At 42.0% G+C, this 16,162-nt stretch overlaps 1 protein-coding gene across 5 annotated transcripts in view; it reads left to right on the forward strand.

The window, feature by feature from the left end:
* The window catches only part of DDX43 (DEAD-box helicase 43), a 64,089-nt gene continuing 47,927 nt past the window's right edge, over nt 1-16,162 (forward strand). For 4 of the 5 annotated variants that reach the window (XM_073336448.2, XM_073336450.2, XM_078852110.1 and 1 more), the window contains exons 1-9: nt 1-447; nt 1,988-2,043; nt 4,944-5,076; nt 7,352-7,504; nt 8,693-8,774; nt 11,539-11,695; nt 11,785-11,903; nt 12,250-12,360; nt 14,868-15,009. In XM_073336448.2, coding sequence (XP_073192549.1) covers nt 66-447; nt 1,988-2,043; nt 4,944-5,076; nt 7,352-7,504; nt 8,693-8,774; nt 11,539-11,695; nt 11,785-11,903; nt 12,250-12,360; nt 14,868-15,009 — 1,335 coding nt within the window. In that variant the 5' untranslated portion in view covers nt 1-65. The remainder of the gene's footprint in view (nt 448-1,987; nt 2,044-4,943; nt 5,077-7,351; nt 7,505-8,692; nt 8,775-11,538; nt 11,696-11,784; nt 11,904-12,249; nt 12,361-14,867; nt 15,010-16,162) is intronic. The other variant, XM_073336449.2, reaches the window with a different exon arrangement.

A 16,162-nucleotide genomic window follows, 5' to 3' on the forward strand; every position in this document is an offset into this window, starting at 1 on the left:
CACGCGCCAAGCGGCGCGAGCCGGACAGGACTGTTCTGGTTCGGGGGGGGGTCCCTGGTACTGCCATGTCGGACTGGGAAGCGGACAGCGACGAGGAGTTCCGCTCCGGGAGCCGGCCGCCAGGCCCCCCGCTGCCGGAGTGGCAGCCGGCGGTGGCCCCCGCCCAGGGCCGGAGGAGCCCAGCGCCCTCGGTGGGCGGCAGAGGGCGAAGCGGAGCCGCCGGGCCCTGTGCGAAGGGCCAGGAGAAGAGGCCGGCCCGGAGGGGCAGCGGCTCCCAGGGCGGCTGGGGGAGGCTGGAGGGTTCGCGGCCGCTCCCGTTACAGGCACCCCGGGAGCCCTGGCTGTCAGGCCCCCTGGAATATCGGCCCCGCGGCCCCCCCAGGGATCGGAGCTTGGGGGTGCCGCTCTGCTTCCACCTGGACAACGCCATGATCGGGACCGTCATAGGTAACTACCGGGCCGTGCCCGAGTGCTTGGCGCTGGTAGACCCGAGTCCTTCCCGAGCGGGGCAAGCCTAGGAGGCGTGCCAGGGTGGTGGGTGACATAGGCATAGTTTGATTTCTGTATATGCAGGGGACAGAGGCAACGTGTGGGTCTTGTGCCCCCTCCCCTGATTTGTCTCCCATTTAGCATAGAGGTTTTCAAATTGTGGGGTGTGCCCCCCCCCCAGGGCGCATGGAGGAACATTGAAGGCGGCGGGGGGGGGGGCGAGTGGCGAAGGCAGGCGGCTCAGGCCAGTCTCATGTGGCAGAGCTTGAGGAGGGAGAAGGACCCTCACCTCGCTGAGACCCGCTGTGCAGGACTAGCTCAGTGTTCCTGCGTTCACACACAGTTTGAAAACCTCTGTGCTAAATGGAAGGCAGAAACCTGGAGGAGGGGGGCACATAACCCTGCATACCCACCCATGTGTTGCCCTTGATTGCGGTGGGGTATGCGCCGTATGCCCTCCCAATCTCCACCCCAGCCAGACGAGCTCAAGACATTTAGTGGGCTGCAGAGGCAGAGAGTGTTGATGGGGGCTGGGTGTGATACCTGCTTGGCCTCTTAGATCTCTAGTTGGCCCTTGTCCCTGCTGAGGCAGGGGGCCACATACATTCTGCGTTGCCTCTCTCCCGATGAATGCATGGTAGCCTTGGGAGACCAGGCTGAGTGCGTGGCAGCTGCTTGCCTGATTTCCCATTTGATCACCTTGAGGGGACGATGGCTTGCTTGCCTGGCAGGGGTGAAAGTAACTTAGAAGTCTTATCAGTATGGGGGCTTGGGCGGAAAGAGCAGGGCTTGGTGTCAGCCTCCCACAGCCAGCCCTTCAGTGCCAACTGGGGCTCCAGCAGTGATTTAAAGGGCCTGGGGCTCCGTCTGCTGCCACGGTGGTGGTGGCCAGGAGTCCCGGGCCCTTTTAAATTGCTGGGCCCAGGGCAGCTGCCCCTTTGGCACCCCCTCAGTGGCCCAGGGGGAGGAAAGGGCAGCAAAGTTAAAGTGCTGCCATGCCAGCCCTTTATCATTGGCTGTGTACGGCCCCGGTACTGGCAGCCGCTTCTTACTGGTACACCGTACCGACCCACTTTCACCTCTGCTGCCTGGGAGGGGTTCACCACAAAAGGCTTGCTCAGGCTCTGTTGGCCAGCCCAGTGGCTGTGTGAGCGTGCCTTTTAGCTAGAAGAGCGGAAGATGGGGACAAAATTTTGCTGGCCAGGGAAGGAACCTGAAGTGTCTCCCTGGTACCATGATTTCTCAGTGGGTTCTCCTCCCCCCCGTGCACTTTTTTCTGTCTTGATTTTGAATGATCACAAATAAGCTACCTATTTTTTTTTCTGCGGTTTCTTGTTAAATGCTCTACCCTTTTTGAAGAAATTAAAGGATTTCTTATTTGATGACAGTCTAATGAATGATAAAGTAATAATCAACAGTAGTTTATTTCCGATTCTTGGCGCAAGTTGATCTGTGGTCAAGATTTGTATAATATCTACAAATTTGCATTTTGTAACAGGTCGGGCTGGAACTAAAATTAGAGAACTTGAGGATTCTTCAGGTTCTAAAATACAGGTAAAGTGCACTACATTTTGACAAGAGCTTATTGCTCACTACTCTCTCCAGGTCTTGCCATTTCTCCTTCTATATATCCTAGTGATTGCTCCCTGATATGAGAGAGTCTCTCCTTTCATCTGTCATTTCTTTATCTTGAAGTTGCATGTGATGCCTTTACATTACTCCTAGTCCCTGTATGCATGGAGAGTAACTAAGCAGAACTAAGATGTGAACATACAGTTTGCTTGGGGTGTAACAGAACAGTTTGGTGATGTAGAGTTTTCTTTTTTTAAAAAAAAAGGTAAGAACATACAAAATTTCCTTTTTCTTTTTTCTTTTTTTTTAATGTAACACAAGGGCTCAGAGCCAAAAAGATACTTAGGTGCCAGCCTAAACCCCAGATTTAAGCACCTAAATGCTAGATTTGTCTGCACGGCAATCCACAGAACTCCCACCAAATCCTGTAGGTGCCTAAACTCACTTGGCACTTAAGTTTTCAGTGTAAAAGCTCCCTAGGTGCCTATATTTCATGCTCTGGACATGCATACTGCTGCCTCCCTCTAGGTGTCTAGATGCCTGTTTCCCACTTAAGCCCCAGAGTGATTCAGATAGGCATTCAGGCTGCCTAAGCTGAGTGCAAGGCCATATCCAGTAGACATGCTCAGAGGCTGTGTACTGGATCAGGTTCCATTTAAAATTTGTTGGGAGACGGAATAGAGGGTAGTGGTGCCACCTTATAACTTTTCGCCCAGTGGTTAGGGCACTTGCATGGACCGTGGGAGGCAAAGCTTCAGTTCTTCCCTCTCTGCTAGAGGTGGAGAAAGGATTTGAACAGGGGTCTCTGACCTCTCAGGGAAGTGCTTTAACCACTGAGCTATGGGATATTCTGATGTGGGACTTACTGGAGCTGTTTCAATGGATAAATAACAAAAGTGCTTAGAGCAAGGGGACTGGACTCTGGGTCTTCCACCTTCCAGGTGCGTGTTCTAACCACCAGACTACAGAGACATTCCATCTTTCTGTCCCTCATCCAGTGGCTGTTCCACCATGGTTAAAAAGTTACAGACATAGGGCCAGAGAGTCAGAATGACTCCGTAGGCTGGTGGTTAGGGCACCAACCTGGGAGGTGAAAGACCCTGGGTCCGGTCACTCGTTATCCTGTTTTTGTTTATGGTACAAGGCAGGCACCTAGGCTTGGTCTACATACTTCGGTATAATTATGTCACTTGGGTGTGAAAAATCCACATCCCTGAGCAATGTAGTTGTACCAGCCTTAACCCCCCCCGCCCCGTGTAGACAAAACTATGTTGGCAGGAGAGCTTCTCCCACTGACATACCTACTGTCTTTTGTGGAGATGGTGTTATTAAGCCAGTGGGAGAGTTCTCTGAGAGAGCTTGAGTGTAGGTGCATGCACAAGTAGGCCAATGTAAGCTGCCTTGCATTGATCTAACAGTATAGTGTAACCGTGTAGACCAGGTTATAGGTATACCGAGCTAAGGCTGCAGGGCAGTTATATCGACCTAACCCCCGATGTATCATAGAATCATAGAATATCAGGATTGGAAGGGACCTCAGGAGGTCATCTGGTCCAACCACCTGCTCAAAGCAGGACCAATCCCCAATTTTTGCCCCAGATCCCTAAATGGCCGCCTCACGGATTGAATTCGCAACCCTGGGTTTAGCAGGTCAATGCTCAAACCACTGAGCTATCCCTCCCCCTCAAACATATGTAGACATATCCTTAAGTCAGTGGTTCCCCAAACTTTAATAAACTGTGAACCCCTTTCACTAAAATGTCAAGTCTCGCGAACCCCCTCCTAAAAATGAATATTTTCAAGGATTTTTCTCCTTTACCTAAATATAAATTCTAAAGGCAGTGATCTTAGAAATGTTTTATGACATGCTTATTACACACTATTTATTAATAATTATTATTACATTATGAAAGCGGTAACACTCTTCCAAGATCTCACTTTCGTAGCTTGTATCACTTTGAATAAGCCTGTTATAAGACAAGGCTCCTGTGTTTCATCAAGGAGTATCAGATGTGAAACAGCATGAAGGTATTTAAGAAGCCAACTCAAATTGTTCTTCCTCCATGAGCATTCAGGTCTTGAGCAGTCCAGGCAAACTGCGCACTTTACAACAAAGCTTAAACTTGTTCTTCATAATAATTTTAAAAATAGTACTAGCTGCCTATTTAATTTTAAAAACAGCAAAAAATATCCACCTCCCTTTCCATTTCTTATAAGGAGTCTTGAAGTTTGAATCTCCTCGGTGTGATAAATATGCTTGCTTTGATCTGCTTAGCTCTTGGAAGTCCAGGGGCTCTGGGCTGCTGGCCCTGTGTTGCCTGGAGTCCCTAGGGGCAGCTCTGTCCGCCATTAGGGAATTTTTTCCCAAAAACTCCCTGTAAGATTTCGTGAACCCCCATGGGTTCACGAACACCGGTTTGGGAACCACTGCCTTAATTTTCAAAGTAGCAGCCGTGTTAGTCTGTATTCGTAAAAAGAAAAGGGTACTTGTGGCACCTTAGAGACTAACAAATTTAGTAGCTCACAAAAGCTTATGCTCAAATAAATTTGTTAGTCTCTAAGATGCCACATGTACTCCTTTTCTTATTGCCTTAAGTGTCTACATACTCTCAGGCGTTTAGCTCTCCCCATTCATTGTATAGGGAAGCTGATGCACTTAACGGTGGCTTTGTGGATTGCAGTGTTCTTGTGACTTTTCTAGGTGCCCCAAAATTAGGTATTATGATGTCTAAGTCCTTTTGGGTAGCTCACTGTAGGGCTTGTGTTAGGCAGAGAAATTATGAGACTGCATAAAGAAGAAATCAAGGAGTGGGATACCTGTGTATATTCTAGTATATGAAGCTTGTGCTATATAAAAATTTAATTAGGCTTTCTAAATTTAGGTTATAAGGGGAGCATATGAAGCTGAAGTAAAGATTTTTGGTAGTAATGATACACAGAACAAAGCCAAAATGTTGATAGATGATCTTGTTAAGAGGTATGGCCAAAATTACCCTGGAGACAGGACTGAGAAAGGTAAGAAATTTACAGTGGGGGAATTGTTGGGACTTGTGTCCTCTTATAACATTTGACTTGTTCTTAACATTTTAACATGTACAATATGCCTCTGTATATATGCTGTACCACAGAGAGAGAACTTTTGTCAAAAAACAGTTAAAATTGCTTTAGGAGAATACCACACTCAAATCCTTAAAAACAAAGAAATAGAAGAGGATACATATACCACTTGCACTGACAAACTTAGTGCCCTCTGCAAGTACATCCCATGTGCCTGCAAATGCATCAAAACAATATACATCATGTTACTCACTTTATTGAACTACAGCTCTGACCTCAACATACCCTATAATTTGCCTATTCACTGATGCTTAACAGAAATTTATTTTTCCCATGAAGAGAGTAAGAGGTCTGTTAAGTTTCCACACAGTGAAGTGTGGAATGCAGTGAATATTGTTACTGTATATGTTGTAGGGATACATAAGCAATTACTACAATTTCTGTTTTAACATTTTGCTTATGTTGTCTGTTATTATTTGTTTGGTCTATTTGTATTGAAAGCACTTGGGGGCAAGGACCATGTATGTCTTCAGATCTGGACTGAGACACTAAAAGGGAAGAAAGGAATTAAACTCAGAACAGAGTTAGGTTCCACATTTCCAAGAGAGGAGGAATGGAGCATGGAGTGTACCACTCTGGTGGCAGGGGCAGCTGTGAGATGCCTAGCATGGTGGACTAGCAGGTATCTTTGAGGAAGGAGCAAAGCTGCAGCTAGGAATACTCAATAGTGGATTTCTTAATATACTTTCTGAATGTATCATAACTAAGGGGGAACTGAAAGCTGCTGTTCAGATGCACAAACAGCCCAGAGCAGCATAAGAATGAGGCACACCACTACATTTTCTCCTATGCTGTCCCAGGTTATCATTGGGACTCACTTAATCACTGTCATCACATGTAGTATGTATTGCCTTTGTGTCATGGTTAAAGTTTCTTTCTGAGAGATCCTAATTTAATGAATCTTTTAAATTTACTGTACTATCTGTACGCTTGGTATGTGTGATTTAACTGTTATATTACCATCTTGTGCTGTAGAAATACCCCTTCTCTCCTTACAGTTGTTGAAAATAGTTTTGTGCTTGATCCTTGGGGCTCTGAGAATTTACCTCCCATTTTCCCCCAGTTTACACCCAGTCCCTGAAGAACCCATATCACAGCAAACCTTCCTTCTAGTTGAGAGAGCTGCTTGGAGTTCCCTTTAGAACAGGGGTCTCAAACTCAATTTAACTTAGGGCCAGTGCCAGTCCTCAAATCCTCCCAGTGGGCCAATAATGTCACTGAAGTTGGTGTTCACACCACCTCCCAGCCTGTTTCCCACCCTTTTCCCTTGCTCTCTTGGCCTCAGGCCGGGCCGGCTGACTCTGCCTGGTGACTAGTGACGCTGCCTCTATGGCTGACTCTGCCCAGCAACTAGTGATGGTACTTCTGTCTCTCTCCCCCAGCCAATGGGAGGTGCGGAGGGGAGACGGTGCCTGCAGCAGACATCAGGCTGTGTGGCTGCATAGGTCTCTCCTCTCCGGCAACAGCAGAGATAGGGAACCGCTTGCAGGGAGCCGAGGTGAATGACACGTTGCCGAGTGCAACCCCTGGGAGGGTCCCAGGAGCAGCAGGATGGAGCAATGCTGGGGAGAGGGGCATGTGAATCTCTCCTCCCCGCTCTCACCCCATCCCCCAGCCAGCAGTCATGAGGGCCAGATGAAAGAACTTTTTTAAAAGTTTCTGCGGGCCACAGTGGGGAGGTTCTCAGGCTGCAGATGGCCCGCGAGCCAGGACTTTGAGACCCCTGCTTTAGAACCTGTCAGTACTACTCCTAAGTAGCCAGAAATTGCTGGAAGCACTCTTTGTTCTCTCCTTTTCACAACAGTGCATCCACACAGGTTTTATAGATCTTTCTGGTCTATAATAAGATTGGATCTGAAGATCAGCTCTCTCTCAGGGGGAGGGATAGCTCAGTGGTTTGAGCATTGGCCTGCTAAACCCGGGGTTGGGAGTTCAATCCTTGAGGGGACCATTCAGGATCAGGGCAAACATGGGGGATTGCTCTTGCTTTAAGCAGGGGGTTGGACTAGATGACCTCCTGAGGTCCCTTCCAACCCTGGTATTCTATGATCAAACCAGGCTTCTAACGATAAGTCCCAAGAAAGAACTTTCTATTTAAACATAACATCTCCTTAGAATTCAAAATGGGAAAGGTTTTGTTTGTTAAAAATAAAGCAAAGCTACTGTTTCCCAGCAGGTTCCCTCCAACACCAGGATTTTGGCTCTAGTTATTCCACTGAAAGCCATCATGATCTTGTCAAGTCTGGAAATGGCCCACAGAAATCAGTAATTAACTGGGCATCTCTTCGAGAAAATAAAGCTAAATATGAAGCTATGAAGTGGGCAGGTTAGTATACAGGCTTTGAAAAAGTGTGGTGTGCTTATCACACTACAAGAAGGATGTGGAAAAATTGGAGAGAGTCCAGCGGAGGGCAACAAAAATGATCAGGGGACTGGAACACATGACTTATGAGGAGAGGCTGAGGGAACTGGGGATGTTTAGACTGAGGAAGAGAAGAATGAGGGGGGATTTGATAGCTGCTTTCAACTACCTGAAAGGTGGTTCCAAAGAGGATGGCTCTAGACTATTCTCAGTGGTAGCGGATGACAGGACAAAGAGTAATGGTCTCAAGTTGCAGTGCAGGAGATTTAGGTTGGATATTAGGAAAAACTTTTTCACTAGGAGGGTGGTGAAACAGTGGAATGCGTTACCTAGGGAGGTGGTGGAATCTCCTTCCTTAGAAGTTTTTAAGGTCAGGCTTGACAAAGCCCTGGCTGGGATGATTTAATTGGGGATTGGTCCTGCTTTGAGCAGGGGGTTGGACTAGATGACCTCCTGAGGTCTCTTCCAACCCTGATATTCTATGATTCTGTGATTCTATGATTTTAAATATAAAGTCTTGATAGCCTGTTACAGATTTTTAAAATGCAGAATAGAAAAATTTTAGATCATGTGTCTGTGTTGAAATGAATGTGTATTTTTCACTGTCTGAATTATTAATTCCTGGTAGACTCTCACTTTCTTTAGATTCAATTAAATATAACATTATTTATATATAACATTATTATATACAGATATACAAATTACATTATTATATACCAATTACAAATATAACATTATTACAATGCTTAAGCATTGTAATTTTCTACAGCATAACTGTTTGCATCATATTATCTCTGTTAGAGGAATAATTCCGATTAGCTAGACTAAAAATTTGGTGAGGTGGTTTATTTAGCAAATACTTTAATAATATTGGGTTTTATCTCTTCCTCAGCTTTGTTGTTTACATGCTTCCAACAAGGAATCCTCACATTACTTATAATAATTTTCATAGTAGGGAGTGATGTGAGGATTCACAATGTTATGTAGGTTTTGGGCCCTTCCATCTTAAATCTTGATCATAATTTTGGCCGACTTGTACCAGTAACTGTTTCTTTTTAAACTATATGTTGTAATTCTGAATAAGCACATCTCTCACCAATTTGGAAAATTTAATTTTTTTTAACAGGTTGCTTTTTTTCCTAATTGTTTAAGATTTGCCTCCAATTGAGAGAAAATTTTACAAAGAATCACCCAAGATTGCTTCCATGCCACAAGAAGAAGTGGAGAAGTGGCGGTAAGATGTTTGTATAAGTAACTGCTTGTTTTGGAATTGGAATGGTGAAATGATTGTTACACAGGGGTTGTATAAATCTTAACGTTTTCTTTTTATTAACAGTTTTGTAGATTTTTATTTGGGCTGGAGCAAGGGTGGATTGATTTTTAAATCAATTTTAATCATGATTTAAATCAGCAAGCAGGAATCCTTGATTTAAATATCAGTTTTCATTATGTTTTGCATTGTTTGTGCGCATCAGTTACTTTCATGAAGAAAGATCAGTTCTCATTGGTTTGTAACCATTAAAATATATTTTTGCTAAATTTGGTGCTGCTTTTTGCTAATCAGGAGGAAACAGTATATCTTTACGCACTTAAGCAATTGTATAGCTTCTTACATTTATTCTTATTCTTAATTTTTACACTTATTATGTTGGACAATGACAGATGAGGTGTTTTTTATTTACTGGATTAATTTTTTTACTAATTTGTGTCAAGCTCTGTTTGGCTGGAAATTATTATTCAATTAAAATTCACAAAAACAATTTTTTATCTTTTTATTAAATAAAACTACCTTAAACATGTTTGATATGTAAGAAAAAAGTTCATCAAGACATGTTTTGAATTTAAAACTCATTTATTGAACAAAAGTATTATCTGTAGTTAGTGAATTGAACTAATTGTCTCTGATCACCAGGTCCATCAAAAATTTTAGAATTAGTAGATCTCATTCTCTCACACATAGCTTTTATTCATAGATTGGAAGTCAAAAGCAAACTTTCCTATTTTTCAACTCCCAGTTGGGTTCTTTACTTAGCTCATTGAACTGAACTGGACTGAAATTAAGAAAACTGTCTCTCAGCACATGCAGAAGAGGTTACTGCTGTCAAAAGCTGATTTAGAATGTCATCAAGCTCTGGAAGCAAGTGCTTAGCCAGTCCCTTCCACCAGTCAGGGGTTTGATTTTCTTTAAAACTTGGCAGCAAATGAACTGCTTAATGCTTTTTGTTTAATTTAAATTATTTTAATACCTCATAGTAAGTTTAGGCCTTAGCATAGGTTGTAATTTAAAATTAAAATTGTAGTTAGGTTTCTTTTATTTAAAAAAACCCTTTATTTAATTTAAATTTTGAAAATATCCAATTTTTTAAATTAAATCGTGGATTTTTATCCAACATGGGTTGAGCATTAGGCAAGCAGACATTGCTTTTTCAAGCTGGTAGCAAATGGTGGCTGTAATCTCTGTAAAAGGCAAATGGCCACAGTCGTCTTCTCCCCTCCACCCCTTTTAAATGTCAGAATCTTTCCTTTTGTATTATAAAAAGATGGTATTGGCAGTGTAGTTGGTGCACAAAACCCTTCAGTGTGTCTACCTACTGGAATTGAGCATATTGTGAGATAGTTGATTGGAGTTCATTAACTCCTTCAAGCTATAATCATCTGAACATTGTGTCCATCTTAAATGCTCCCTGAACTCTCTTTTCTTCATTGAAGCCTTACTCAAACATCTTCCAAGCAGTTAGAACTTTGATTTCCACTGCCCTATCCTTGCCCGTAGATTCTGGTAAGTACCAACCTGGTTAATCACTAAGTTCCAGTCACTTTGAATCAAGTACACAGAGCATCCTACTTTTCAATCCCCTCATGTTGACTCTAGTATTCTCTCTCTAGTAGTAGTAACGGATTTTGCAACCCTCCCTGGCTGCCCTATCATTTTTCCATGTGTGCTGCCCCAGCAGCTTTATCAGTGTCTCTAACCATATGTCTCTCTGTTAGGAAATATAACCTGTAATCTGAACTGGGATTCTAGTTATTGTCTGGTGGTGGTATATGCGCATGCTTCTACTTGCCACTTTTCCATGCTGTATGGAACTTTTCATAGGATCAGAAAAGAGAATGTATGGGACAACAGTTATGAGCGAGTAAAAATATTCTGTAGTGTTTCCTCTTCTTCTTCCCATCTTGTATATGCTTAGCTATAATTAATATTTCTGTAATTTTATTCATCTCTTTTTTAACTAAGTATAACTGAGGGAAAGGGGGAGATTGAAAGTGCTTTTCTCTTCCTGCTCCCTGGTTGAAGCAAAGATGTTGGTTGAATGGAATCTTGTATTTAGGCTGAAGAGAAGAAAAAATTAAGACAAACCATTGATACATATTTCTTTTAAAAATAATGGCTTTATATATCTCAGTGCTTAAGAGTGCTGTAAAGCCTGTTAAAGTAGGTTGCATATCTGTAGAAACGTTAGTCCTTCCTGTTTGTTAATATGGCATAGGTTGTTCTATTATGTTTTTGTTTTACTCTAAATTTGTGACCTTTGTGGTTGTTTTGTTCATATGGAGTGCTATGGTCCCACGCTGTCACAACCACTTTTCTGGTGAAGGCCTAGATAGGATGCCATTTAAAACCAGTCAGTGGCACTCTCCAATGACTTTTGGATTACAATAGGACACGAATATTCTCAGCAAATGTATAGTTCATTCAGGTAGAGTGCAGTCAAGGTCAGATGTATGGCCAGGGTGTATAGTCATTATCCATTTAGAGCATCTAATTGTGGAGGGGAGTAACTAAAAGTGGGAGCTGAAGGATGTGGAAGGGTGTCTCCCAAGTAACACCCTTTGTGAACATAAGAGTGGTCATGGCTCTCTTTTTCCCAAGAAACCTGTACTCATTTCTTATAGACGACACAGTTTTTCTCAATTTCTAGAATATTCTTCTGTTTTGCTTTTAAAATTATTTGATTTTTCAAGTTACTGCATTAATATTTTTAAATTCTATACAGAAAAGAAAATAATAATATCATTTGTGATGACTTGAAAGAAGGTGAGAAGCGCCATGTTCCCAATCCTGTTTGTAAATTTGAAGATGCATTTAAATATTATCCTGATGTTATGGCAAATATCAGAAAAGTTGGCTTTGAGAATCCTACACCAATTCAGGTACTGTGTGCTATCAGTTCTGGTAAGTTTTATATTTTAAAGAGAAATTTGCAGTCCATATGTTAAGCACTTACATTGCTTTATTTCAGTCACAGGCTTGGCCAATCATACTTCAAGGAATTGATCTCATTGGCATAGCACAGACTGGTACTGGGAAGACATTAGCTTATTTAATGCCTGGATTCATTCATTTGGATTCACAACCAATGTAAGGGCTTGATGGAGTGAAACTTTTGAGTTTTGTATTGCCTCGCTAAGTTTTGGTGTGGGGGTTTTTTTTTGTTTGGTTTTTAAACTCTTAATTGGCATTAAAACACAACTTGAAAAAGAGTCCAATCAGTAGTTCTAAAATTAACTGTATTGGTTTAAGAAACTGTTAGCCCTGATCTGTCTGGATAACACAATGTGGCAGTATATTGAGAAACTCTAGAGCAATATTACATTAAAATATTTTAATATCTAATGTGGGTGTACTCAATATCATGTTTTTCTGTATCTTCATGGAACTACTGTATAAAGCATTTATTTAAATTTTGTTTAATTCTTTCTTAAAGCCCAAAAGATCAGCGTGGTGGGCCAGGTATGTTAGTCCTCGCTCCCACTCGAGAACTAGCTCTTCAAGTGGAAGCAGAGTGCTCAAAGTATACGTACAAAGGAATTAAAAGGTAATCTTTATTCTCACCAGTTTCTTAATATTAAAGACACAAGTGTTGGCAGAAGTCTTGTATTACAGCAAGTCCTGTCACTTAAAAGCTAAAGCGTTATAAGAAATACAAAAAAATTTAATTATCCTGTAGCCTTTAAGATATCTGGTATTCTATTTGTTCTGTCAATAGAAGGCAGCATACGTGCTGTTCACTTTGTTTGGGCCATAGATTGCCTTCTATGATGAAATAACTGGCTCTGAGGGGAAAGCGATGGATGTGATATACTTTGATTTAAGCAAAGCTTTTGATATGGTCTCCAACAGTATTCTTGTCGGCAAGTTAAAGAAGTATCGATTGGATGAATGGATTGGCTAGATAATCAGGCTCAACAGGTAGTGATCAATGGCTCGATGTCTAGTTGGTATCAAACAGAGTGCCCCAAGGGTCAGTCCCGGAGCCGGTTTTGTGCAACATCTTCATTAATTATCTGGATGATGGGATGGATTGCACTGTCAGCAACTCCGTGGATGACACTAAGCTGGGGGGAGAGGTAGATACGCTGGAGGGGAAGGATAGGATCCAGAGTGACCTAGACAAATTGGAGGATTGGGCCAAAAGAAATCTGTTGAGGTTCAACAAGGACAAGTGCAGAGTCCTGCATTTAGGACAGAAGAATCCCGTGCACTGCTACAGGCTGGGGACTGACTGGTTAAGTGGCAGTTCTGCAGAAAAGGACCTGGGGATTACAATGGACAAGAATCTGGATATGAGTCTGTGTGCCCTGGTTGCCAAAAAGGCTAACAGCATATTGGGTTGCATTAGTAGGAGCAGCAGATCGAGAAAAGTGATTATTCCCCTCTATTTGGCACTGGTGAGGCCACATCTGGAGTATTGTATCCAGTTTTGGTCCCCCCGCTACAGAAAGGATGTGGACCAATTGGAGAGAGTCCAGCGGAGGGCACTGGAAATGATTAGGGGGCTGGGGCACATGACTTATGAGGAGAAGCTGAGGCAACTCAGCTTAGTTAGTCTGTAGAAAACAAGAGTGAGGGAGGATTTGATAGCACCCTTCAACTACCTAAAGTGGGGTTCCAAAGAGGATGGAGTTAGGCTGTTCTCAGTGTTGGCAGATGGCACAACAAGGAGCAATGGTCTCAAGTTGCAGTGGAGGAGGTCTAGGTTGGATATGAGGAAAAACTATTTCACTAGGAGAGTGGTGAAGCACTGGAATGAGTTAGCTAGGGAGGGAAGTGGTGGAATCTCCATCCGTAGAGGTTTTTAAGGCCTGATTTGACAAAGCCCTGGCTGGGTTGATTTAGTTGGGGTTGGTCCTGCTTTGAGCAGGGTGTTGGACTAGATGACCTCCTGAGGTCTCTTCCAACCCTAATCTTCTATGATTCTATGTCTACTATATTTTTCATTATGAAGTCACTAAATAGGACTACTTGTCTTTTCCTCTGGGCTCCCTTTGGTCAATAATTGAGCTTCCCATTGATTGACCCTCTTTCTCCTGTGTATTCCAAGGGCAAGATATTTTGTTATTGGTGTAAAGTCTAAAGAGGTCCTTAATTTGTACCTTTTATATTTACGGCTTTTCCTTCTGGCTCGAGTCTTTGAGGCCATATTTCTCCATCTTTCTTTATCCAGTCTGTGGCTTCAGCTTGCTATCAGTTATTCTCTCTTGACCGTCTTTGTACCTCTTAGTAGTTCTCAATTGACAGTCAGGCTCCACCATCTGTTCCTCCAGAAATTAAACAAAATTATAATTATTTCGTTTATTCTTCACAAAATTCTTATAAAATAGGATATTGTGCATGCTCCACATTCCATCAGTAGTTCTTCTTTATTGCAGTTTACTTCAGAATGTCTTCTCACATGTTGAAATGTGTGAATGCTAAGGTGCTGTGGTACCCGAAGAATTCTAATTCCCTTGTTCACTGCTAGGTTAACTTTTTAAATGTCACATATTTCCTTCTCTGATAATGCTTCTATGTACTGTAATAGGTGGTCACATAACTTGTGCTCATGCCTAAAATCCTTTTTCATACCTACTCCGCGGGCTTTTGTCATTAGTTTGGCCTACCGCTACCTCTTGGGGTTTTTTTATCTGTACTTTTAACAAATCATTCGGCTTCTCTTTATGCTTGTCTGGATATGAGATGAGAAACTGAAGCAGCACATTCAGTGACAAATTGTTAGTGATGTGGTTTAATGTAGTCAGCTTCTCAGTGACAATTTTATTGTTATTGTCCTGCTTAGTGTATCTGAACTTAAAAAACATTAATTGTGGCAGATAATGTAAAATAACAAATATTCATTTAAAGTACAAAATGTAAATCAATCATTTGTGCTTTTTGATCTATTCTGTGACTGTAATCTTTCCTCTTGATAGCTTCATACAAAAAAAACCTCTTCAAATATTATTGGACAATGGTGATGGTATTGTTTTCAATTTTGAAAGATTGATTTTAATTGAACTATACTCAACTTCTGGAAAACATTTTTTTTTTTTTTTTTTTTTTTAGTATTTGCATATATGGTGGTGGGGACCGAAAAGGACAGATAAACATGGTTACCAAAGGTGTGGATATTGTTATTGCTACTCCTGGTAGACTGAATGACCTTCAAATGAACAACTTCATAAATCTGAAGAGCATAACCTACTTGGCAAGTAGTCAACATTGAAAAGTAATGCACTTATTGGGGTAGAAGTGGATTAATCTGAAGCAAATCTTTGGTTTGTTTTTTGGTTTGTTTTTTTAATTAAATTTTTAATTGAATTGAGGTGTTTTTAAGGCTAAAATCTGAAAATCTTAGTACTGTAAACTGAGTATCTCTGCTGAAGACACTGACACCACCCTGGGAAAACTAGACTCCTGGTACATGTAATCAGTTTTCATAAAATGGAAAATAGCTTGTGGCTCACGTTTCTAAAGGTCACTTGAAGAAAAACTTTCTTTAGATAGCTATTGTGATGTAATAGTATCATGTACTGAAAGCCGTAAGTCTTCCTGGCCATTTTTTACAAGTAGTAAGCTACCAGTCTGACTTCAGGACATAAAGTTAAGTAAGAAATTTGTTAGATTACTTCAGTGCATAATGTCCTTATTACCCTTTACTTTTTTGTACAGTCATCTTCTTAATACTATAGGTCAGTGGTTCTCAACCTATTTACCATTGTGGGCCGCAAATGTAGCTCTCTCTGTTACGTGGGCCGCATCCACACATGGGCCGCAGCTGTCTGCTGATTGGGCTGCAGGTTAAGAACCACTCCTATAGGTACTCTGTTCTCTCAAGTTTACCAATTGTCAGTGGCCTTTTAACCCTTAGGACACTGATTAATCACTAGGGGGGATAGCAGTTTAAACTGGCCCTTTCTCAGGTGAATCCTATGAAATACTTTAATGAGTAAACTAGGACTGGTAAGAAGATCCAGTCCTGAGCACCTGGTAAAGTATCATAGCATGCCTCCCCTGATGCCAGTACTTGCCTATACTCCAGTTTTAGAAATAATAGTGGACTTGCAGACCCCAAATATGTAAGGATGGTAATAGACAGCAAAGAGAGAGATGAGCATCACCAGGATTTTGACCAGCTAAGAAAGAGAATAGTAGTGGAACTAGAGAGTAGCCTTATTTGATTGTAAGTTAGGAACGAAGGTGCCTGCTTGGGGGAGGAGAAGTCGTACTGGAGAAGGTTTTTGTTTAATTTTTTGTTTTTTGTTTTTTTCCTCTCTCCTTTCTGTAGTAAAGAAAAGAATTGCTAGTTTTTAGTGCACTAGCAGCTAAATATTATATTCAGTCTCATGCACTTTTGCTGT

The sequence above is a fragment of the Lepidochelys kempii genome, chromosome 3 (genome assembly GCF_965140285.1).
Source record: "Lepidochelys kempii isolate rLepKem1 chromosome 3, rLepKem1.hap1, whole genome shotgun sequence".
NCBI lineage: Eukaryota > Metazoa > Chordata > Testudines > Cheloniidae > Lepidochelys > Lepidochelys kempii.